This window comes from Marmota monax, unplaced genomic scaffold (genome assembly GCF_021218885.2).
Source record: "Marmota monax isolate L192 unplaced genomic scaffold, Marmota_monax_Labrador192_F-V1.1 WCK01_AAM20220418_F8-fsc00237, whole genome shotgun sequence".
Taxonomy (NCBI): Eukaryota; Metazoa; Chordata; class Mammalia; order Rodentia; family Sciuridae; genus Marmota; species Marmota monax.
The window spans coordinates 1,658,074-1,680,354 of record NW_026694627.1 but is presented as its reverse complement, the minus strand read 5'-3'; the positions used below and the strand labels follow the sequence as shown (position 1 = coordinate 1,680,354).

The window sequence follows — 22,281 nt, the reverse complement described above, 5'->3', positions numbered from 1 at the left end:
CTGCCTCAGCCTCCCAAACTGCTAGGATTATAGGGCAGTGTCACCTGCCCAGTTTACTTATTGCTCTTATTTTTGGTTACCAGGGATTGAACCTCAGTGTGCTTAACTTAACCACTGAACCAGATTCCCAACCCCTCTTTTGTTTTTCTTTGAGACAGGGACTCATTAAATTGCTGAGGTTGGTCTCAAACTTGCAATCCTCCTGCTTCAGCCTCCAGAGTCTCTAGACATATTCTACATCTATTTATGTTTATTTATTTTTGTGGTGCTGAGGATTGAACCCAGGATCTCATGCAAGCTAAGCACAAGCTCTACCACTGAAGTGCATCCTATGTCCCCTTATTTATGTGTTTTTAGTTCTGGGGGCCTGGGATTGAATTTTGGGACGCCTTACCACTGAGCTACAGAGGTCACCACGCCTGGCCCACATATTTATTCTTATCTTGCCTATTTTTGGGGGGTAGGAAGTTTTGCCTGTTTTGTTCTATTCCATTGCTTAGAACAGTTCTTGGAACATAGTGGGTGCTCAACAGATAATTGAATGGATGAAGTAGATAAAACAAACTGTCAAAACTACTGGATGTGTGAGCTACATGGAATGTCAAAGACAGAAGCACATGAACAAAACTACATCAGCCTGACCTCAGTGTGTATCGCTTGGGTGGGGAGAGATGATGGGAACCCACCCCCAGACACAACCCATGGAGTAGGCAGTTGGTCACTGCACTGACTGCTGAATTTGTCATTGAATTTTTTTTTTTTTTATTTTGTACTGGGGATTGAATTCAGGGACACTTAACCACTGAGCCACATCCCCAGCCATACTTGTGTTTTATTTATTTAGAGACAGGGTCTCACTGAGTTGCTTAGGGGTTCGCTAAGATGCTGAGGTTGGCTTTGAACTCACGATCCTCCTCCGTCAGCCTTCAGAGCGGCTGGGATCACCGGAGTGTCCCACCGCGCCTGGCATGTCATTGAATCTTCGGTGTTCCACCGTGGAGAGGAAGAGGGGGGCCCCCAGGGTCAGCCTGCGACAGCTGCATCCTTTCTGGAAACTAACCAGTATGTCCTGCCGGTATCTGTCCTTCCATGACTTCACCTATTCAAGCCCCCAAACCTCAAGCTGTGGGGAACTGGAATTTTCTGTGTGGAGGGAAGGGATAACAATTCCTCAGGATTTGGACCTTTAATTCGGCCATCCGACCTGCAGGCACCCCTCTGTACGATGGTGGATGGCCAATCTGCAGCTACACTGGACACCTTCCCTCCCTGCCTAGCTCCCATGCCTGGTACTTTAATCTCGGAAACGGTCTAGGGCTGAGGCCCTGGCCCCGTCTCCCCGCGGCTTCAGGAGGAGACGGGGCGGGGCCGTGAATCAGCACTCGCTCGGACTCTGGCAGCCCGCATCCCCGCCAGGGGTCCCCAGTGGCCGCGGGGTTGGAACCCTATCTTCCTCCGCTCGCGCGCTATGGCCGCTGGGAGATGTAGTCTCGACAGCCCCTTTGTCCTTGGTCTCCGCAATCCGTCGGCCAGGGAAAGGAGGAACTACAATGCCCAGTGGCCTGCGCGCCGGAAGCCAGGAAGGGCGGGCGCTGAAGAGGGAGGTGTGAAGGGGGTCCCTGGAACGGCTGGGGCGAAGGAACCGGGGTGAAGTGAAGAAAGGGGAGTGTTGGGGGCCAGCGGAGAAGTGGGGTACACTCAGAAGACGGAGGCTAGCTGCATCCGCTGCGGGGGCAGAAGGCTTAGCCGAAAAAGGCCCGGGCGGGGCCTGGGCGGGGCGCGCGGGCGGAGCCTTTTGCGTCACGCGGCGTGGGCGGGGCTGCAGGGGGTTGTCCGCCCGCGGCACGCACAGCAGCCGCAGCCGCCTCGCGCCTGGTCCCTCGGTCGCAGCTCGTGCCGCCTCCTCCGCGCCGCCGCTGTCTCAGCCGCTCGCTTCGTGGGTCGGTCCCTCCGGCACACGAGTTCCAGCCGCGCCACAGCCGCCCTTCAAGCCCTTCAGGCCGTCCCGGTCTCCTTCCTCCGGCTCGACCCAGCCCGTGAAGATGGTGGACCGCGAGCAACTGGTGCAGAAAGCCCGGCTGGCCGAGCAGGCGGAGCGCTACGACGACATGGCCGCGGCCATGAAGAACGTGAGTGTCTCCTCCCCTCCCCCCGCCTCGCCCCAGCCCTTCCCGAGTCGCGGTCCTCGGCGGGGAAGGCCCCGGGGCTGGTAGCCTGTCGCGGCTGGCCGCCGGTCGCGCCCGCAGGGTGGCTGCCCCTTCTCGCTCCACAAGGGCGCTGGGGAGAGTCCTGGTAGTGGCGGGGACCCTTGTGGTGACGCGGCCGCTCCCCGGCGTCCCCGGCGTCCCCCAGGCCCGGCCGCGCTGCCTCCGAGGACCTTCCCGGGCTCGGGCTGGGGCGGGGTCTTGCGAGGCTGGTCCCGGGAGCGGGGTCTCGGGTGCGCCGGGGACCCGGCGGGCGGTGCGCATCCTTTGTGCCCCACTTCCCCTCCTCCCAGCCCAGGCGTGGGGGCGGGGGACCGCATGGATGCGGTTCCTCTTTCTCTCCCCGATGTCTGGGCGGCGCCTTTCCCATTCACTGAGCAGGTCTCCCGGTTTCCCACCCCCCACCGCCAGTCATCTTCCCCGCAGCCTCCCTGACAGATTCCTAAGGAACCTCCCCGGGAAAGACGTAGGCTCCCCAGAAAACCTGGGCTTAGTGGTGCAGAATCGAAACCTCCTTGCTCACGTTTTTCTTAACAAAAGGCTCCTCTTTCTTCATTCCCATGAGCAAGTCTCTGGCTTTTAGGAAGTGGTGGTGGGGGGGGACATTTGTCTCCTTGGCCTTTTCATTGATTGTCTTCCACATGCCATCTCCATTTTTCTTAATTTTTTTTTTTTGTTTGTGTGTGTGTTGAAAAGGGTAGGTATTACTTTTCAAATAAAGCCTGTGAATGTTAGCTGACTGGTTCAATTTGTGACATATGCTGTTTCTTTTTTGAATACAGGCACGCGTCCGTTGAAATTCCTATAAGTTGAAAAAAAACATATTCTGTCTGATCTGATACTGCAAACAAAGCGGTGGTGGGAGGCAGTATCAAGTCATTCCAGAAGATTCTGCATTTGTCATATTGCAGAGAGCCTAGACTGGGTGGAGGCTGGGAGGAGTTATTTTAAAGGGGAAAAAGTCTTTTTTTCCTTTTTAAATTTGTTGAATACATCTGAGGCTTTAAAAAATTTTATTTTAAGCAGCGTATTCTCATGCAGATGAAAAGAATACTGATCTCCAGTTGTCGCATTTTGTCTGGGATGCAGATTCCTGCCTGTGTTGCACCATTTTGTCACTTAACACTACATTTATCTGATGGGTCGGCAACCCGTTTGATATTATATTAGGGCGGAAATACTGAATATTATAAAATGGAAGATTAATCTAGTTAATGGTTTAGGTTTCCCACTATCTTAATATTAACTTCCTGCCTTATGTAACAAAGGTTTTAAAATGCATCTGTGGTGTGAAGTGGATGCAGGGAGTGTATGTACCTTGCATGTTAAATCATTTAAATGAAGCAGCAGAGGTATTGAAGATTAATTCTTAAATAATTTCACTACATCTTAAAAGATGATAGTGCTGTTTTCATAATTAAACCATCCATATTAATAATTTTTTTTAATTAAGAGGAAGAGAACAGGCTAAATTGAGAATACTGCTGTATTGATAAGTTGCTATTTTGTAACGTTTTCATGCTCATATGATACAAGGTGGACTTAAGTAGTTAATCAGTATTGGAAATATCTTTAGTTCATGTTTAGATTCTTCTAATTTTTCCATATTTCTAGTTCCACAGGAGAGCGAGTGACCTCGCACCTATATCCATAGCAACCCAGTGATGTCACACACAATGACACAGAGGCTGCAATGCACCTAAGGGCTGGTAGGGAGTTTGCAAATGGCATTTGTCCAAGGTAATGCAGAAATTACCTGATAAGCTAGGTGGAATTGTGTGCTTCATCTTCCACCAGATAAGAATTGGTCCAAAAAATAAGAATTTCATTTACCCTTAGACATGCAAATTAATGACCTTTAGATATGCCTTATTCACCATCCCATTTCTAATATTCTTAGAAAAGTTTTTAAGATACTTTTATATTTTTAAAAACTTATTTTGATAATGGGGCAATGATAGAATTGAAATAGAATTTTTAAAATAAGAATGTATTTATGGTCATAATACAGGCCTGGAATGTATATTTGGGTTATTGAGAATAATTTATTGACAGGTTTTAATAAAAAAACCTTTAAAAAATCATGGCTTCCTACTGTGTCATTTCCAATAATCGTTAAGGAACAAGAACCAATTATAAAATGTGTCTGGATTTGGGAAGGTTGTCTTTCGCTCCGTTTATCTGTCTTTGACACAGTATGGAAGAAATCATAGTTCGTGAAATTCAGTGTATTTTCTGTGAGTTTAAGGAAATAGGCTTATGCTCTGACCCTCGTTTTCCTCATCTGTATGATGCAGCAATTCCTACCCGAAAAACTGGAGAATGGAGTAGGTGCTCCAAAATGGTAACTACTAGTACCATTGTTCTTCCCATTTATAAGTGTTGGATGCTGGGGGTGTAACTGAGTGGCATAGTGTGTGCTTAGCATGTGTGACTCTCTGTTTGATCCTCAGCATCCCCCCCCCCCCCGAAAAGTCAAGCTCTTTTAGAAGGCTAAAATCCTGATATGGAGATTAAAATTTTTTGTATTTCCTGAAATTATCCTGGTAATTGCAGTGTTGAGATATCTGCAGAATGAGTTGTATATGGGTGATCAGACAGAAATAATATGTGATATAGCATTTTGAAGAGGAGAGTTAGGTCAGCTAAGACAAATACGTAGTCTTGCCCTGAAGACCACACTGAAGGAGAGAGTGAATGTAGATGTTAACTACTTTTTTAGATAATACAGTAGTTTCTTTTTATCCACATTTTTGCTTTCTGTGGTTTTAGTCAGCCACTGTCTTAAATATTACATAGAAAGTTCTAAGTATTACATAGAAAGTTCCAGAAATAAAAAAATAATTAATTAGTTTTAAATAACCTTTATTACAGTCTATTGTTAAAATTGTTTCATTATACTCTTACTGTGTCTAATTTACAGATTATCATAGGTATGGATGTAGGAGAATGGTAGATATGGTATTCTGGACTATTCAGGGCTTCAAGCATCCACTGGGGGGGGGTCTTGGAACATAATAACCCCTTGGGTAAGCGGGGGATCACTGAACTGCCTTGTCCTTTGGCTTTTAATAGCCTAATAAGTTAATATTTTAAGTAGGCTACTGGTCCTTGCCTCAGGGGGAGGAAAGGTTCTGGACTACTAATTTCCTTGAAGTTACTAGGTTAAGCAATCTAAGTGGGTAGTGGGGGCATGGCTGGCAAAAGGCTGTCATAGTCACGCATAAAAGCATATTTTCCTAGTGGACTTAACAACTTATACCATCTGAAATGCTGCATTTTTCCTGCTACCTCTTCCAGGAAGCTAGATCAATAGCCATTATCACTAATGGAGTAATGACACCATGGTAGGCCCTGTAGAGGTGGAGTTCTGCCAATCTGTGGTTTGAATTGTTCTCTTCTTTGAGGTAGAGAGAACACAGATAACAGTTTGCTTTTCATGTGTTATTATTCACAGTACTGAAATGAATATTAAGTGCATTTTCCAGTAATTTAAAAAATGTTCAGGTGTCTTTTGAATTGAGACAACAGATGTTGCTAAATGTACATCCTCACAACAGTACTCTGACAGCAGATGTTGGGTAGGATGTCATCTCTAGTACTTGGGGAAGGCTTATCAATTTATTAAGTGAAACTATTATTAATAAGAGTGGAGAAAACAATAGTATTTTCATTGAGGTGAAAGTCATATAGCACAACATAACAGTCATATAACAAAAATTGAAGTGTACAATTGAGTAGTATTTAGTACATTTCACAGTGTTGTGTAACCATCACCTCTGTCTAGTTCAAAAATGAGAAAGTGGTATTTTTTAAAAAGTGATGCTAGTCCGGCCTATCACTGTTGAATTTCAAAACATGATTACTGATTCAGGACCGTGTCAGTAAATGCCCACAGCAGCTCACAGCCAGTGATAATTGGTTATCCCTTTGTCTTTGTTTTTGAACATCTGAATTTTTCACCATAAAACAAAAAAAGGGACTTCTCATTAGCGAGGTTTGAACTATATTTCCGATTAAAGAGTCATAGAACTTAAAAGCCATAGGCTGTTCATCCAAATAAATAAGAACAATTTGCCTGAAATCTGAGCAAGCCATTAACTGTTTGGAGATTATGGAAATGTTGCTAGTGGTGTTGCAACTCATTTTTAGCCCTGAGGCTGACTGTATTGTAAGCGACTTCCCCACTGTGTGGTGGCAGTTCCCTAATGAACACACTGCAGCACTGAGTGCTGGGCTGCTCAGCCTGGCATTCCCACTGGATGGGATGCCATTGTAAGAAGCTAAAGGGGTTGTTTTGGTTAGCAGTGTGCTCCTGTGACTCTTGGACTGAATACTACTTCTTGCCCCCAATTCTAGCACCCTAGCCTCTGGGAGGGCATCTGACTTACTCTGTATTCCTATAAAATTCCATAGGATGTGGAAGAAAAGAAACAAGGACCACTTTCTAAGTTTAATAATAATAGGGAAAAGTCACTTTTTGTTGAGCTCTGTTCTTAGTGCTTTACGAGATATATCAGTCATAGGGCTGGCTGTCTTTGTCACCTTTCTAGGTAATAAAGGCTACCATACCAACTGGTTTATGGCCTTTCTTTCCTTTCATAATTTTTTTCTTCCCCAAATTCCATTTTAGGCATCAATTATCATTTTCTTTTGTTTTGGGCTGGGGATTGAAACCAGGGGTGTTCTACCATTGAGCCGCATCCCCAGTCCTTTTTCTGTATTTTGAGACAGGCCTCCCTTGTTACTCAGGCGTGGCTTTATCTTGCCATCCTCTGCCTCATCCCAGCTCAGCTGTCATTTTGATTAATTACAAAATCATGTCATTACAAAATCATTGCTTGGTTTTACTAAATTGATGAATTTGAAATTTAGTTACATGAAAAGTGATCAACACGGCTGGGGCTGGGGCTCAGCGGCGCTCACCTAGCATGTGCGAGGCCCTTGGTTCAATCTTCAGCACCACATATAAATAAATAAAATAAAGGTATTGTATCCAACTACAACAACAACAAAAATGATCAAAAAAGGCTCCCAAAGAGTGCATAATGGCAAGTGCTTATAGTCCCAGCTATTGGGGAGGCTGAGGCAGAAGGATCAGATTAGCCCAAGGCTTTAAAAAGGCCAGTCCAAGCAACAGTGAACTTTGTCTCAAAAAGAAAAGAAACATTTTTAAGCCTTGGGCTCTAGTTTGTAGTTGTAGTTCAGTTATTGAGCATTTGCAGGACATGCCGGAGACCCAAGGTGTTTGATTTCACAGGGCTGCAAAACAAAAATGCCTTACCCATTGGGGGAAAAAAAGCCTAAAGGGGGGGGGGGCTCAAGAAACAATCTTAAGGTAAATTATTAAATAATGGACTTGGTTTCATGATTGTGCATAAACAGTAAAAATTGTGAATTTTTTTGGGGGGGGATGAGATAAAGGGAATGGAACCCAGGAGAGCTATCTCCTCAGCTCATTTTCCTTTTTTTTTTTTTTTTTTTTGAGACCGTCTCACTAAATTTTTGAGGCTGGCTTTGAACTTGATATTCTCCTGAGTTTCTGGGATTAGAGGTGGTGTTACAGTGCCCAGCAAAAATTGTAAATCTTTTTTTGCACGAGCGTTTTTCTTTTCTGCTGTGGGCATCTAACCCAGGCTCTCAGCTGTGCTGGACAGCTGCTGTACCAATCCACTCTACCTTTTTTTCCCATGATCTGTGAAGTGGAAGCCACTGGCTTGTAAGGGTGCATCTCAGAAGCATTTGCTTTACCTGAGTTGAATGCTACTAGTGTGCCATATAACACCAAGTTTGGTTGTGAAGAAATAGAGAAGAGTGAGTGTTCTTACAAAGATGGAATCTTAGCATGACATAAAAAGGTAATTCCAAGTGAACTCAAGTGTTCCTACCCTCTTCCTCTTCATCTGTAGAGAAAGCCCACAAGTACTCAGCTTTCCTCTCGTTTTAGTCTTTTGCTAGGGATGTTCAAGCTGGGACTGTGCAGATATAGCAGGGGCCAGCTCCATGTGTACTAATAGCAGTTAAAGAGGAGTTACTTCCCAGCCCTGCCCTAGCTGAGTGTGAGGAGCAGCTGCAGCCAGAGGGTGAGAAATGGCCTGAGAGAGGAAGCCAGAGTTTTAATCAATTAATTAATTAATTAATTTATGTATTTATTTTAGTTTAGTTTAAAAGGAATTATTGATGACTCCTAAGCTGCTATAGTTAAATAGCCAGGTTTAGGAAACAAGGTACCTGTGGTGTTATTAAGGGTGTAGAAATAGGCCTAAATTTCTTTTTCCTTTTGGTGCTGGAGATTAAACCTAGGACATCACACATGCTAAGCACATGGTCTACTGCCATTACATTCCTAACCCTGCTACCTTTTATTTTTCTGGAAATGGGGTCATTTGAACTGGGCTCAAGTATCCTCCAGCCTCAGTCTTCTGAATATAGGCACATGCCACCATACCCAGCTAAGCTCAAAACTTTTTTTTTACTGAATTGTTTCTTAATAATACTTAACTTGTGGGGTTGGGGATGTGGCTCAAGCGCGCGGTAGCGCGCTCACCTGGCATGTGCGGGGCGCTGGGTTCTATCTTCAGCACCACATAAAAATAAAATAAAGATGTTTTGTCCACCAAAAACTAAAAAATAAATATTTAAAAAATTCTCTCTCTCTTTAATAAAATAATAATACTTACTTGTAGTAATCCAGTGTGAAATAGTGTATCTTTGCTGTGGGAGACCTGGCATGGGTGGTAGTCATCCAAATAACCCCATACTCCCTGCTGGTATGCCTGTGTCTGAGGGCCTGCCTGGCGCTGGTTGGTGGTACTGGCTAAGTGTTGTTCCCCCCCCCCCCCCCGTCCTACCCCATTCTTTGCAAATAGTCTATTTTGGTATTTCTATTACGTCTGTGAAATTATAGAAATAGAAAGTTCTATGAGGTTGGGAAAGACGAGAAATTAACAGAATTATGAGAAGAACAATGGAAAAGGGGATTCTAAGGCAAGAAAAACGAGTTTGGGACAAATGAATGAATAATAGGGATATTATATTTTAGAATCATCTTGGGTCTGGTGATGCTGTGCTTTTCTAAGGGAGTCCTTTTTTTTTTTTTTTGAGACAGGATCTCCTAAATTGTGAAAGCTGGCCTTGAACTTGGGATCTTCCTGTATCATCCTCCTGAGTAGCTTGGATTGCTGGAGTATGCTCTCACCCTGCTTTCATGATATTTTCCTTCTTTTTTGTTTTTGTACTAGAGATTGAGCCCAGGGTGCTGAGTCATACTCCCAGTCCTTTTAAAAAAGTTTTTTGTTTGAGACAGGGTCTCACTAAGTAGCTTAGGGCTTTGCTAAATTGCTGAGCCTGGCCTGGATCTTGGACCGGTCCTGCCTCAGTCTCTCAAGCCACTAGGATTACAGGCACATGCAATGATTCCTGGCTGTCATCAATATTTTCTTTCTTTCTTTTTTTAAAAAAAGAGAGAGAGAATTTTTTTTTTTTTTTTAATATTTATTGTTTAGTTTTTGGCGGCCACAACATCTTTGTATGTGGTGCTGAGGATCGAACCCGGGCTGCACACATGCCAGGCGAGCGCACTACCGCTTGAGCCACATCCCCAGCCTGTCATCAATATTTTCAATGGCTGAATAATCCTGTGGACATGTCATAATCTTTTTCATTTCTAGTTTTTTGTTGTGCTAGGGATTGAACCCAAGGCCTCATGCATGTTAGGAAAGTGTTCTATAACTGGTCTACACCCCAGCTCTTACTATCATCATCATCATTATTATTTTGCTACCAGGTTTTTTTTTTTTTTTTTTTTTTTTTAAAGTTGTAGACAAACACAACACTTTTATTTTTATGTGGTGCCCAGGATCAAACCGGGTGCCTCAGATGTGCTAGGCATGCACTGTGCCACTAAGCTACAACCCCAGCCTCATGGTATAAGGTATTTAACAGAGGTGCTTAAACTCTGAACTACATCCCCAGTCCTTTTTATTTTTTATTTTGAGACAGGATCTTGCTTAGTTGTGTAGGGCCTTGCTAAATTGCTGAGGCTAGTCTTATTTATGATTCTCCTTTCTCAGCCTCCTGGGCCACTGAGATTACAGGTGTATGCCAGTGTGCCTACTTTATTATTTTTTAATTTAGCACTTAGGTTTCTTTCAAATTTGTACTTATAGATGTTATTGCTATGTATGTCTTTTGCTGGAAAGATCCTAAAATAAATATACATTATTCAAAGCCTCTGGTATTCCTAGGCAGGCTCCCATCCAAGTACCAACCAGGCCTAACCCTGGATCATGTCTGCTTCACCAACAGGGACTTCATCATCCCCTCCCCACAACACACCACCCAGGTCTGAGATCAGATGCATGTAGGGGATGTGGCCATAGATTAAGAATAATGTTTAAAGCTTTTAAGACCCAGTGCTAATGGCAGTTCATCTCGTAGAAATTTTAAAAGATTAATATAGAGTGGGTATTGCATATATATTCGTGGTTCAAAATTGGAGAAGCACTTTTTTTGGTGGGTGGTATGGGGATTGAACTTGGCACCAATGAGCCACATTCCCAGCCCCCTTTTTTTTTTTTTTTTTTTTGGTGCTGCTGGGGATTGAACCCAGGGATTTGGCATGCTAGGCAAAAACTCTACCAACTGAGCTATTTCACCAGCCTCCCCTCTCACACCTATTTTGTATTTTATTTAGAGATAGGGTCTCACTGAGCTGCTTAGTACCTCACTTTTTGCTGAGGCTGGCTTTGAACTGGATCCTCCTGCCTCAGCCTCCTTTTTATCCTGAGCTTGTTGTGGAGGAGGAAGCAAGGCAAGCTCCATCTCCTCTCCTGCTTTTCTGCACTTGGAATGATTGCCTTTCTGTTCTTTAATGGAAACTTTCTTAAACATACAAAACGAGGATGAGTAGTACCATAATTCCCCACATGCCCAGCCTCCCCACTTTTTAGCACATTGGCAATCTTGACTTAATTCTGGTCCCTTTTGGGATTATTTACCATCTTGAAAGTTGGCTTTTTATCTACCTAAAATTGTTCCTTATATTCCACAAATATTCAAATTACTAGCAAAATTTCTTTATGTTCAAATTTGGCAACCTCATAGTGTACTTTCTTGCTTAAATCATTTATTTTATTTTATTTTTTTTGAGAGAATTTTTAATATTTATTTTTTAGTTTTCGGCGGACACAACATCTTTGCTGTATGTGGTGCTGAGGATTGAACCTAGGCCGCACGCATGCCAGGCGAGCGCGCTACCGCTTGAGCCACATCCCCAGCCCTTGCTTCAATTTAATCCAGTTGGCAAATAATTTACTTTTCCCCTTGATATATATATTTTTTAATATTTTATTTTTTTAGTTGTACACAATACAACTAATACTAGGGATTGAACCCAGGGCCTCGTACTTGCTAGGTGAGCGCTGTGCTGCTGAGCCACAACCCCGCTCTTCCCCTTGATATTTTTAAAAACTATTTTTATTTATAGATGGAAACAATGCCTTTATTTATTTATTTATTTTTATGTGGTGCTGAGGATCGAACCCAATGCCTCATGGGTGCTAGGCATGTGCTCCACCACTGAGCCGAAACCCCAGCCCTCCCCTGGATTTTTACTGAGGGTGCTTGACATCCTGATGTTGCCTTGCCTTCAATCTGTACTCCGATGAGAGGACTTAAGCCTGGGTGGTCTGTTGTGGGGAGGGGATGATGCAGTCCCTGTAGGTGAGCAGACATGATCCAGAGACGCTCTTTTACTTGCTTCTTGCTGCCTTTTTATTATAAGGCAATTCTGTTCACTTCTGAGACTATCCTCTCTAGTCTATAGAGGAGGTAACTCTGGATTGGTTTGGGCTATGTGAGTAAGCCAGTTTTGCTTTTGTTTGGCTTTTACCTCCCAAGCTTTTTTGGGGATGGGTTCTGGGGATCTAACCCAGGGCATTCAACCACTGAGCCACATCCCCAGCCCCCCCAGGCCCCCCCCCCCCCCCCGCCCCAACTTTCTTTTAAATTCAGAGACAAGGCCTAAATTGCCAAGGCTGACTTTGAACCTCCTACCTCAGTCTCCAGAGCCACTGGGATTATAGAAATGTACCATCATGCCTGGCTCTAAAATCTTTCTTTTTTTTTTAACTTTTTTTTTTTTTTTTTAAGAGAGAGAAAATTTTTAAATATTTATTTATTTTTTAGTTCTCGGCAGACACAACATCTTTGTTTGTATGTGGTGCTGAGGATTGAACCCGGGCCACACGCATGCCAGGCGAGCGCGCTACCGCTTGAGCCACCTCCCCAGACCCATTTTTTTTTTTTTTAATATTTACTTATTTTCCAGTAGAATGCATTTTGACATATAGTACACAAATGGAGCACAACTTCTCATTCCTCTGGCTGTGCATGGTTCAGAGTCACTCCACCAGTGTAATCATACATTTATATAGGATATATATAGAATCTTTCTACTGTCCTTCCCATTGGCTCTAAATCTTATTTTGAGACAGGGTTTGGCTAAGTTGTTCAAGCTGGCCTTGAACAAGGCAATCCTTCTTCCTCAATAAAGCATTTTTTTTTAAACAAATATTTTTTGCCTTAAAGATGGCAGTGCAGTTGTAATCCCAGCTACTTGGGAGACTGAGGAAGGATCACATGTTTGTGGTCAGCCTGGGAAATTAATTTAGCCAGAAATTGTCTTAACCCTATCTCTAAGTAAAATATAAATTGGGCTAAGGATGTGGCTCAGTGGTTGAGTGCTCCTGAGTTCAATCCCGGGTTCCCCACCCTTCAAATAAATAAAAAATTTAAAAAAATAGAGTTGGGATGTAGCTCAGTTATAGAACACTTTCCTAACGTGCATGAGACCTGTATTCCAATACTGGTACCTCAAAAAAAGAAGAAAATTTCATGACCTGGAAGACTGAGGCAGGAGGATTGGAAGTTCAAAGCCAGTCTCACCAACTTAGCAAAACCTTGTCACAAAATGGGGTGGAAATGTGACTCAGTGGTTAATTCACAGTACCCCCTCCCCCCACCCCCCCAAAAAAGCAATGTGTGTGTGAAGGTGTGTGTGGGAGGGAGAGAGCAATTGCACACAGCCACCGCTCTGGTCCCAGACAGTCTTGGTTTGAATCCATGTTGAGCTACCTGGTATAGTGGCACACAACTGTGATCCCATTGTCTAGGGAGGCAGAGGCAGGAGGATTGCAGCAACTTAGTGAGACCCTCTCAAAATAAAAAAGCTGGGGATGTAGCTTAGTGGTAGAGCACTCTTGGGTTTATTCTGCTATACTGCATATACAAAAAAAGTGGAGCTGATTAATTCAATGATAATGTTCAGTGAGTAGCCAATATCAGGTAGATATCTGCCAATTTATTTTTTATCATTGGGGAAGGAAAAACGGTATGATAAACTTAACATACAGGTTGAATTTTAAAAATTTGCATGAATACATTTCTACTATTTAAATTTTTAAAAATTTTTTTTAGGTGGACACAATATCTTTATTTTAATTTTAATGTGGTGCTGAGGATCCAACCCAGTGCCTCACACATGCCAGGCGAGTGCGCTACCACTTGAGCCATATCCCCAACCCTAACTTTTTTTTTTAATATTTATTTTTTAGTTGTAGTTGAACATGATACCTTTATTTATTTTTATGTGGTGCCAAGGATTGAACCCAGGCCCTGGCATGTGCTATGCAAGCGCTCTACTGCTGAGCCACAACCCCAGCCCCAAACATTATTTGTTTGAAATTGGCATGTAGATCTATAAAACTTTTCTGAATGGATTATAATTTTGATCTTGCTTTACTGTGCTCATTTGGCTGGCGTAATATGGCATGTGTGAATTTTTTTCTTGCATTTTAATGTGTGTTAATTTTAATAAGTGATGCTTAAATGTTAATTTTTCAGAAAGTATTAATATCTGCTAGCAACAAATGTCAGTACCGGGTGGCACAAGCCTGTAATCCCAGTGGCTCAGGAGGCTGAGGCAGGAGGATCAAAGCCAGCGTCAGCAATTTATCTAGGCCTTAAGGAATTTAGCAAGACCCTGTCTCTAAAATGCAAAATAGCACTGGGGTGTGGCTCAGTGGTTGAGTGCCCTTGGGTTCAATCCCTAGTACAAAAAAAAAAAAAAAGTCAGTACTATTACTTGCAGCATACTAGCCTTGGGACCACAATAGAATTTGAACAGTTAGGGTACTTTTTGGTATGGCGGTGTTTGTTTTTTTTTTCCCCTGGGGAATGGGATACTAAGGGTTGAGCTCAGATGCTTTCTCACTGAGCTATATCTCCAGCCCTTTTTAAGAGTAAAGGAAGGTCTGGGGTTGTAGCTCAGTAGTGAGTGCTTGCCTAGCGTGTGTGAGGTCGTGGGTTCAATCCTCAGCACCACATAAAGATAAATAAAGGTATTGTATCCATCTACAGAAAAAAAATTTAAAAAAAAATGAGTAAAGGAATAGGATTTATTCAAGTGATAATTCCCACAAGGGGTCATGGGATCTAGTAGTCCTGGTATGAATTTTTTAAAAAATATTTCTTCTGTAGAGTTCTACGTTGACTAAAAACCTTTTTTAGGCCAACACAAGATTTAAAATTTTGCCCTGTTGGATCAAATATTGGAACATATTGGGCTGGGATGTAGGTCAGTTGGTGGAGCACTTACCTAGCATGCATGAGGTCCTGGGTTTGATCACCAACACAGTCTCTCTCCCCTTTGATATTTACTGTCACCTTGGGAAGCATTTTTACTTACTTTTACCATTAATTTTACGACAGCATCATAAATGAAATTCTTCCCATTTTACACGTGGGAATGTTTAATTGGCCTAGGTTTGAGCTAGAAGTATTTTTTCTAAAACTAGGACTCATGTTTCAAAAAGGGTTTTTAGGGGGTAGGAATGATAGTAGAATAAACTGGACATTATTACCCTATGTGCATATATGATTACATGACCTGTGTAACTCAGATGAATGAGAAGTTATACTCCATTTATATATACTGTGTCAAAATGCATTCTGTTGTCACATATAACTAATTAGAACAAATTTTTAAAAAAGTTTTTTTAGTTTCCAAAAGGAGTTGTACTGAAGATTGATTTTTTTTTAATTAATTTTTTTTTGTAGTTGTAGATGGACACAATGCCTTTATTTTATATGTTAGTTTTTATGTGGTTCTGAAGATTGAACCCATTTCCTCATGTATGCTGGGTAAGCACTCTGCCGCTGAGCTACCCCAGCCCCTGAAGACTGCTATTATAATTGATCTGTTTTCATGACTTTAGCATACCATTAATTGTAGAAGCATGAAAAACCCTTTAGACTACTGTGTATTTAATATTTTCTTTTTCCATTTAGTTGATTTTGAGATTGTGCTGTTTGTATTAAGTTTAAAATGCAGGCAGGGCATGGTGGTGCATGGATGTAATTCCAGTGGCTTGGGAGACTGTGGCAGAAGTATCAAAAGTTCAAAGCTTAGTGAGACCCTGTTTCAAAAAAAGAAAAAAAAAGGGATGACCATGTGGCTCAAGTGGTTAAGCACCCCTGAGTTTAATCCCCAGTAACAAAAAACAAAAACAAAAAAACCACAAAACCCAAATCTCCAAAAACCAGCAGAGCAAATTTCCTTTAGGGTAATCCTATTTTTTTTTTTTTTTTTTTTTTTTTTTTTAGTAAATGTCATTTGATTACATGAGTTAGTGTGTTTTAAATCCATTTAACAAAGAACTTGATTTATTTTATTTTATTTTTTGTACCAGGGTTTGAATCCAGAGGCACTATTGAGTTACATCTCCTGTCTTTTATTTTTATTTTAAAACAGGGCCTTGCTCTGATGCTAAAGGCCTTGCTACATCTGAGGTTGACTTTGAACTTGGTGATCTTCCTCTCAGCCTGACGATTAGCTGTGATTATGGATATAGTGATAGTACCTGGCTGAATTTGAGATTGTTTTTTCTTTTTTTTTTTTTTTTTTTTTTTGTGGTGCTGAAGATTGAACCCTGGGCCTTGTGTATGTGAGGCAAGCACTCTACAAACTAAGCTATGTTCCCATCCCTGAACTTGAGATTTTTAACATAAAGTTAATTACTATAGTTTTGCTGTCAAGAGTCTTAACAAATAGTGCCAGAAAGTGAAAGGATGTGGCTCAACTGAATGGTAATACTTCCTGAAATAAATAGACCTGGAGGAAGGTGTAACTTTCTGTGTGTCAGAAATAATATTATATTGGCTGGATATAGTAGCAGCTGCCTACAGTCCAGCTACGCAAGAGACTGAGGCAAGAGGATTACTTGTGTGAGCCCAGGAGTTTGAGGTCAGCCTGGGCAATGTACTGATACCTTGCCTCAAAAGAAAAGAAAAAATGATTTTGTTTGAAATACATAAAATGGAATTTTGAACATGTTTTAAGAGCATTTAGATGAAGATCAAAGGAAGGAAAAGGATGCTAATTTTTGCTGGGCATAGTGGCACATGCCTGTAATTCCAGCAAGCACAAAAGGCTGAGGCAGGAGGATGGCAAGTTGAAAGCCAGCCTCAGCAACTTAGGCTTTAAGCAACTCAGTCAGACCCTTTCTCAAAATAAAACGAAAAGAGCTCAATGAGTTCAATCCCTGTTAACACCCCCCCCCCCCAAAAAAAAGTTATTTTTTCATATTTTGTATAAAAGTTTATAATCATTTTAATATTTTGTAAACATTCTAGGCAGGTGGAAGAAATGATGATATTAATGCAGAACCATATAGGGAAGTTAGAGCTGTGGTGAGTGTCACTGAAGATGCTTTGGGAGTATTCATTCCATGCACAAAAAAATTGAGGTGAGGGCTGTGGAATCTTTGAAGGACAGTTCTCAGGGGCATCAGGGAAGGTTGCTTATATGCAGTGATGCCTGAGCAGTGTCCTTTGTGGGAGTTGATGGGGAGGATGGGAGGAGGATACCCTGGTGGAGGGGCTGGATCAGGATCTCACTGACTCGCTCCTTCCCTGTTGGCTGCACAGGCAGCTCCGCAGTGGGAGCCGAGTCTAAGCAAATTCATGGCCAGTGCTTGAAGAGCCTGTAGAGTTTTGGGTTTTTCTGTAGCTTTGGAGAGTCACTTGAGGCAGAGGAGGATTGTAATCCAATTTTTGGTTTGAAGAGATCACAGGGGAGCTGGGTACCATGTGGTTGCTTGTAATCCCAGCAGCTCGGGAAGAGGATGGCAAGTTCAAAGCCAGCCTCAGCAATGGCGAGGCGCTAAGAAACTCAGACTCTGTCTCTAAATAGAATATATAAAGAGCTGGGGTTAAGTGTCCCTGGGTTCAATCCTCAGTACTAAAAGGAAAGCTCCAAGGTCAGCCGAGTAGAGATTGAACAGGAAGACACTGAGGTGGCTGATCAGATTAGTCGGGTTCTAGGGGTCTCACAGATGGGTGCCTGGACAGAGGCAGACTTGAGAGAGAAATAGATGGTTAGAGATGAACTGGGAAAGAGGAGGGGGGACAAATGATTAGTTGTGGTCATTTTCAGTTTGAGGAAAAGTTTAAAATGAGGCAAATTAAGTTACTACATGAAAGGCACTTGAGTGTAACCACTCAAAGTAGTGTGAATTCATGAGATAAGGAAATGTGGCCTGGGAGTGGCTCTGGTAGAGCACATGCTTAGCATGTGCAAGGCCCTGGGTTTGAGCCCCCTGCCTCCAATTAGACCAGACTGGTCTGAGAGCTGGAGAACATAACATCTGCTACCCTCATAGGGTTGTCCATCTAATAATGTCTTCTGCCTCTGTGATAGTTGGAACCGTACATGAGGAAGTTCCTTAGGGAAATGTAGAGTTGAAAATGGGAAGCCCTATGCCATGGGTCCTGGAATGAGGAAGAAAAATGCACAGTGAATGTAAGAAGACTGGAGAGATTGGTGACACCCGGAGCAGAGTGCCAGAAAGGGGAGTGGTTAGTGGTGTGTGTCAGTTTTCTTCTGGCTGTGTGCCCAGGCCTGGTGCACACTGGGTAAGCACTCTACCCCAGCCTCACCCTTAGGCCCTGTGAATTAAAATGTAAGGTGGATACAGAAAACCCTGGTGTGTGAGGTGGAAGGCATTGGGTGACTGGAGGGTCACTGTGGTGGGTCACTGTGGCAGTGGCTGAGGAGAGCAGGGAGGATGGGAGAAGTGGTAACAGGTGTCAACGTGGTTCTAAGAGCCTTATTTTGAAGGAAACAAGAACAAAGAGATGGGAATTGAAGGGCATCATTTATTTATTTAATTAATATTTAAATTTTGTAGTTGGACACAATATATTTATTTGTATGTGGTGCTGAGGATCGAACCCAGAGCCTCACACGTGCTAGGTGAGCGCTCTATTGCTGAGCCACAACCCCAGTCCCTAGGGCATCATTTATTGAAGCCTGAACTTGGAGTGTGTGTTAAGGGGAAATGAAGAGAGTAGGGAGAGGAAAGACGATAAAGACATGGCTGGTAAGAATGCATGGAGGGAAAACCATCTTTTTCCTGCCTTAGGTGCTGGGGAACATAGTCAGAGGCTCACACATACTAGGCAAACCTGCTCCTCCACGTGGGGAAAACACATCTTCTTAGGCATTTAATGAGGAGGCAGTGATGGGTACAGTTATTTGGCTTATCTAGGGTCACATTCCTCTAGTAAGCAAGGGCTGCCAGGCAGGTTGTAGTAACTGATCTCCCTCTCTTACTTCTCTCCTTGCCTAAATCTTGGGTGTAAGAGCAGCAATACCAGGTGGTTGGATTGATTGAACATTTAGGTGCTTTAGAGAAATTGTGTTGCAGAAGAACATGGCACAATAAACTTTTTTTTCTTTTTTTTTTTTATTGGTTGTTCAAAACATTACAAAGCTCTTGACATCATATTTCATACATTTGATTCAAGTGGGTTATGAACTCCCGTTTTTACCCCGTATACAGATTGCAGAATCACATCGGTTACACATCCACGTTTTTACATATTGCCATACTAGTGACTGTTGTATTCTGCTATCTTTCCTATCCTCTACTATCCCCCCTCCCCCACAATAAACTTTTATATTTATGCAAAAAAAATTGAATCGATGTATCTAATGACCCTTAAAAGAAAGAAATGAACCCTAAAGAGAAGGAAGGAAAAGGATTCAAGAGCGAGTCTGATGGGCAATAGTGAGGACTGAAACGTTGGAGGTTTTAAGTTTTATTTTTTATTTTTATTTTTAAAATATTTATTATTTTTAAGTTGTAGTTAGACACATTATATTTATTTCATTCTTACGTGGTGCTGAGGATCAAACCCAGGGCCTCACATGTGCTAGGCAAGCTCTCTGCCGCTGAGCCACAATCCCAGTCCCGAGTTTGATTTTTTTTAAATGAATGATTCTGAATAAGGTCAAGGGTGTGCTTTGGGGTAAGTTGTCAAAATTTAGTATCACTCATTTTTTTGTTCAGTACTGGGGGGTGAACCCATGGGGCACTCTACTACTGACCTATTCCCCCCCCCCCCCTTTATTTTAAATTTCATTTTGAGACAGGGTCTCTAATTGCCCAGGCTGGCTTGGAATTTGCAGTTTTGCTTCAGCCTCAGAGTGGCTAGGATTTCAGGTGTGCACCACCATGCTTGTTAGGAATCTCTTAGACTAATTTAAAAAAACCTATTTATTTATTTATTTTTTGGTGGATTGAACCCAGGGACTTGTACATGCGAGGCAAGCACTCTACCAGCTGAGTTGTAACCCCAGTCCTTAAACTAATTTTGATTAACCTAATTTTTAGAGTAGAGTTATTTAGATATTTACCAAGGGAATGACATGATGTGTCTGGGGCTTTGAGAGACACTTGATGAGTATCTTTCGGGCTTAGGAGCTTTTCTGTGTCCTGACAGTTAAAATTGAGATCAGACTGGAGCGAGGTGAATGTAGACACATGAACTGTCTTTTTTTGCTTCCAGCCCTGTGAGTCCCCAGATGTCGCTGTTCATTATATTGTATGCAGCAATAGCATTTGTGGGGGAAAAATATAAAGCTTCTGAGGTCTTGTGTATACGATTTTATTTTATATTTTTCAGTTTATTTAGTTTGAAGCTGTGGAATAAAATGTTAAACACATATCAAGCTATACACCAAAATAAATTTCTTGTAGATGTGTTGGGGCTGGGTGAGCTGTATGTGACCTCTCTCTCAAGGTTAACCCAGGCTGTTTCCTCGGGGTAGGATAGGCACGTTCCCAGCAGCAAGCTCTGGGCACACAAGTGCCTTTGAAGGCTCTGCTGGCCTCTTGCTCCCTTAGCTGGGGCAGGTCACATGACCATGTCGGATTATATGGGTGGAAAAGTAAATTCTACTTCTTGAGGGGGGAGGTGCAGAAGCAATGCAAAGGAAGGGGTGGACACAGGGTTAGGAGAGATTATCATGAGAGCCATTTTTGCAAACAATCTGGCCTTGATACATCCCGTGTAGATTCATGTCACTCGAAAAACATTTCAGAAGTGATTGTTAGTGGACCACAGTGATTCATTGGTGATTCATGACCGAGCTCAGATAGTGGGGGTGGAATGTGAGCCCTGTATTAATGTGAAGATGCAGAGAGTGGTGCAGTGTGTGAATTATTATTAATATTACTATGAAAAAGCAAATGTGTAATAAGAGTTGATCATTGTGATCTGGGTATTGAGGATTTTTTTGTTTTTTACTATCTTCCACTTATATCCCCAGCCTTTGACCTGGGCATTGCTAGCTTGGAGCAGAAATTTTCTACCTCTGTGGTATTGACATTGAGACCAGATTGTTGTTGTTATTTTTTAAAATTTTATTTGTTCTAATCAGTTATATATGACAGTAGAATGCTCTTTGACTCATTATACACAAATGGAGCATAATTTTTGACTTCTCTGGTTGTACCCAAAGTTGGGTCACAATTCATGCAATCCCAGTAAATAATATCACAGAAAGTTTGTGTATATGTGAGAGAGAGAATGGGGATTGGGCTCTGTTTAGCTCTACCACTTAGCCACATCCCCAGCCCTGTTTTATTTAGAGACAGGTTGTTGCTGAGCTGCTTAGGGCCTTGCTAAGTTGCTGAGGCTGGCTTTGAAGTCAGGATGCTCCTACCTCAGCTTACTAAATTGTTGAGGCTGGCCTTGAACTTGGAATTCTGCCTCAGTCTCCTGTGCCTGTGGCTGAAGACTGTTTTTTAAAAGTGTTGAATTTAATCATAGTTTATACAACTTTCTTTTCTTTTTAAATTTTTTTTTTATTTGGACCTTTTTTTATTCATTTTTTTATATGCAGTGCAGAGACTCAAACCCAGCGCCTCACATATCCTGGGCAAGTGCTCTAACACTGAGCCACAACCCCAGCCTGTATAACAACTTTCATGCATAACAGTTTGTTTAATTTTCTAGTGGGAAAGACTTCCCTTTTTCAACGTTAAAGACAAGATTTATGAAAAAACTAGTAAAATTAAAATATTGGCTTATTTATTTGATGATTTCTGAAGATAGCCCTGTTTAGGTGGTAGTTTGTATTCTACATAGCAGGCCACGGGGTACTCGTGAATTGGAGCATGTTTTGGGAAGAGTTAGGATGGTGAGGGGAGCTGTCCTAAAAATGGAAAGTAGGATTAGAAACCATTCAGAGATGAGAACTGTTTGAGTTGATTAACTACTTGTTTGAATTGATTCTGGTTGGTGGAGCACACCTCCCATTCTGGCTACTTAGGAGGCTGAGGCAGGAGAATTGCAAGTTTAAGGCCAGGCTGTGAAACTTAGTGGGGCCCTGTGTCAAAATAAGAAGGGCCCAGGGTATAGCTCAGTGGCAGAGGGCTTGCTAAGCTGGGTTCAATCCTCAGTACTTTTTTTTTTGTATCAGGGATTGAACCCTGGGCACTCAACCACTGATCCATATCCCCAGCCCTATTTTGTATTTTATTGAGAGACAGGGTCTCATTGAGTTGCTCGGGGCCTCACTTTTGCTGAATCTGGCTTTGAACTCCTGATCCTCCTGCCTGAGCCTCTGAGCCACTGGGATTACAGGCATGCACCACTGCACCTGGCCCCTGTGCCTTAAAAAAAAAGGCTCGGCCTTGAAAGCTTTTTTTTTTTTTTTAGTAGTCAT

At 42.4% G+C, this 22,281-nt stretch overlaps 1 protein-coding gene across 2 annotated transcripts in view; it reads left to right on the top strand.

The window, feature by feature from the left end:
• The first annotated feature begins 1,847 nt into the window (after positions 1–1,847).
• Ywhag (tyrosine 3-monooxygenase/tryptophan 5-monooxygenase activation protein gamma) overlaps positions 1,848–22,281 on the top strand; it is a 33,783-nt gene continuing 13,349 nt past the window's right edge. For both annotated transcript variants that reach the window (XR_009224739.1, XM_058572228.1), the window contains exon 1: positions 1,848–2,129. Coding sequence is in view for 1 of the 2 variants with exons in the window: in XM_058572228.1 (XP_058428211.1) it covers positions 2,043–2,129 (87 nt within the window). In the remaining variant the exon portion in view is untranslated. The remainder of the gene's footprint in view (positions 2,130–22,281) is intronic.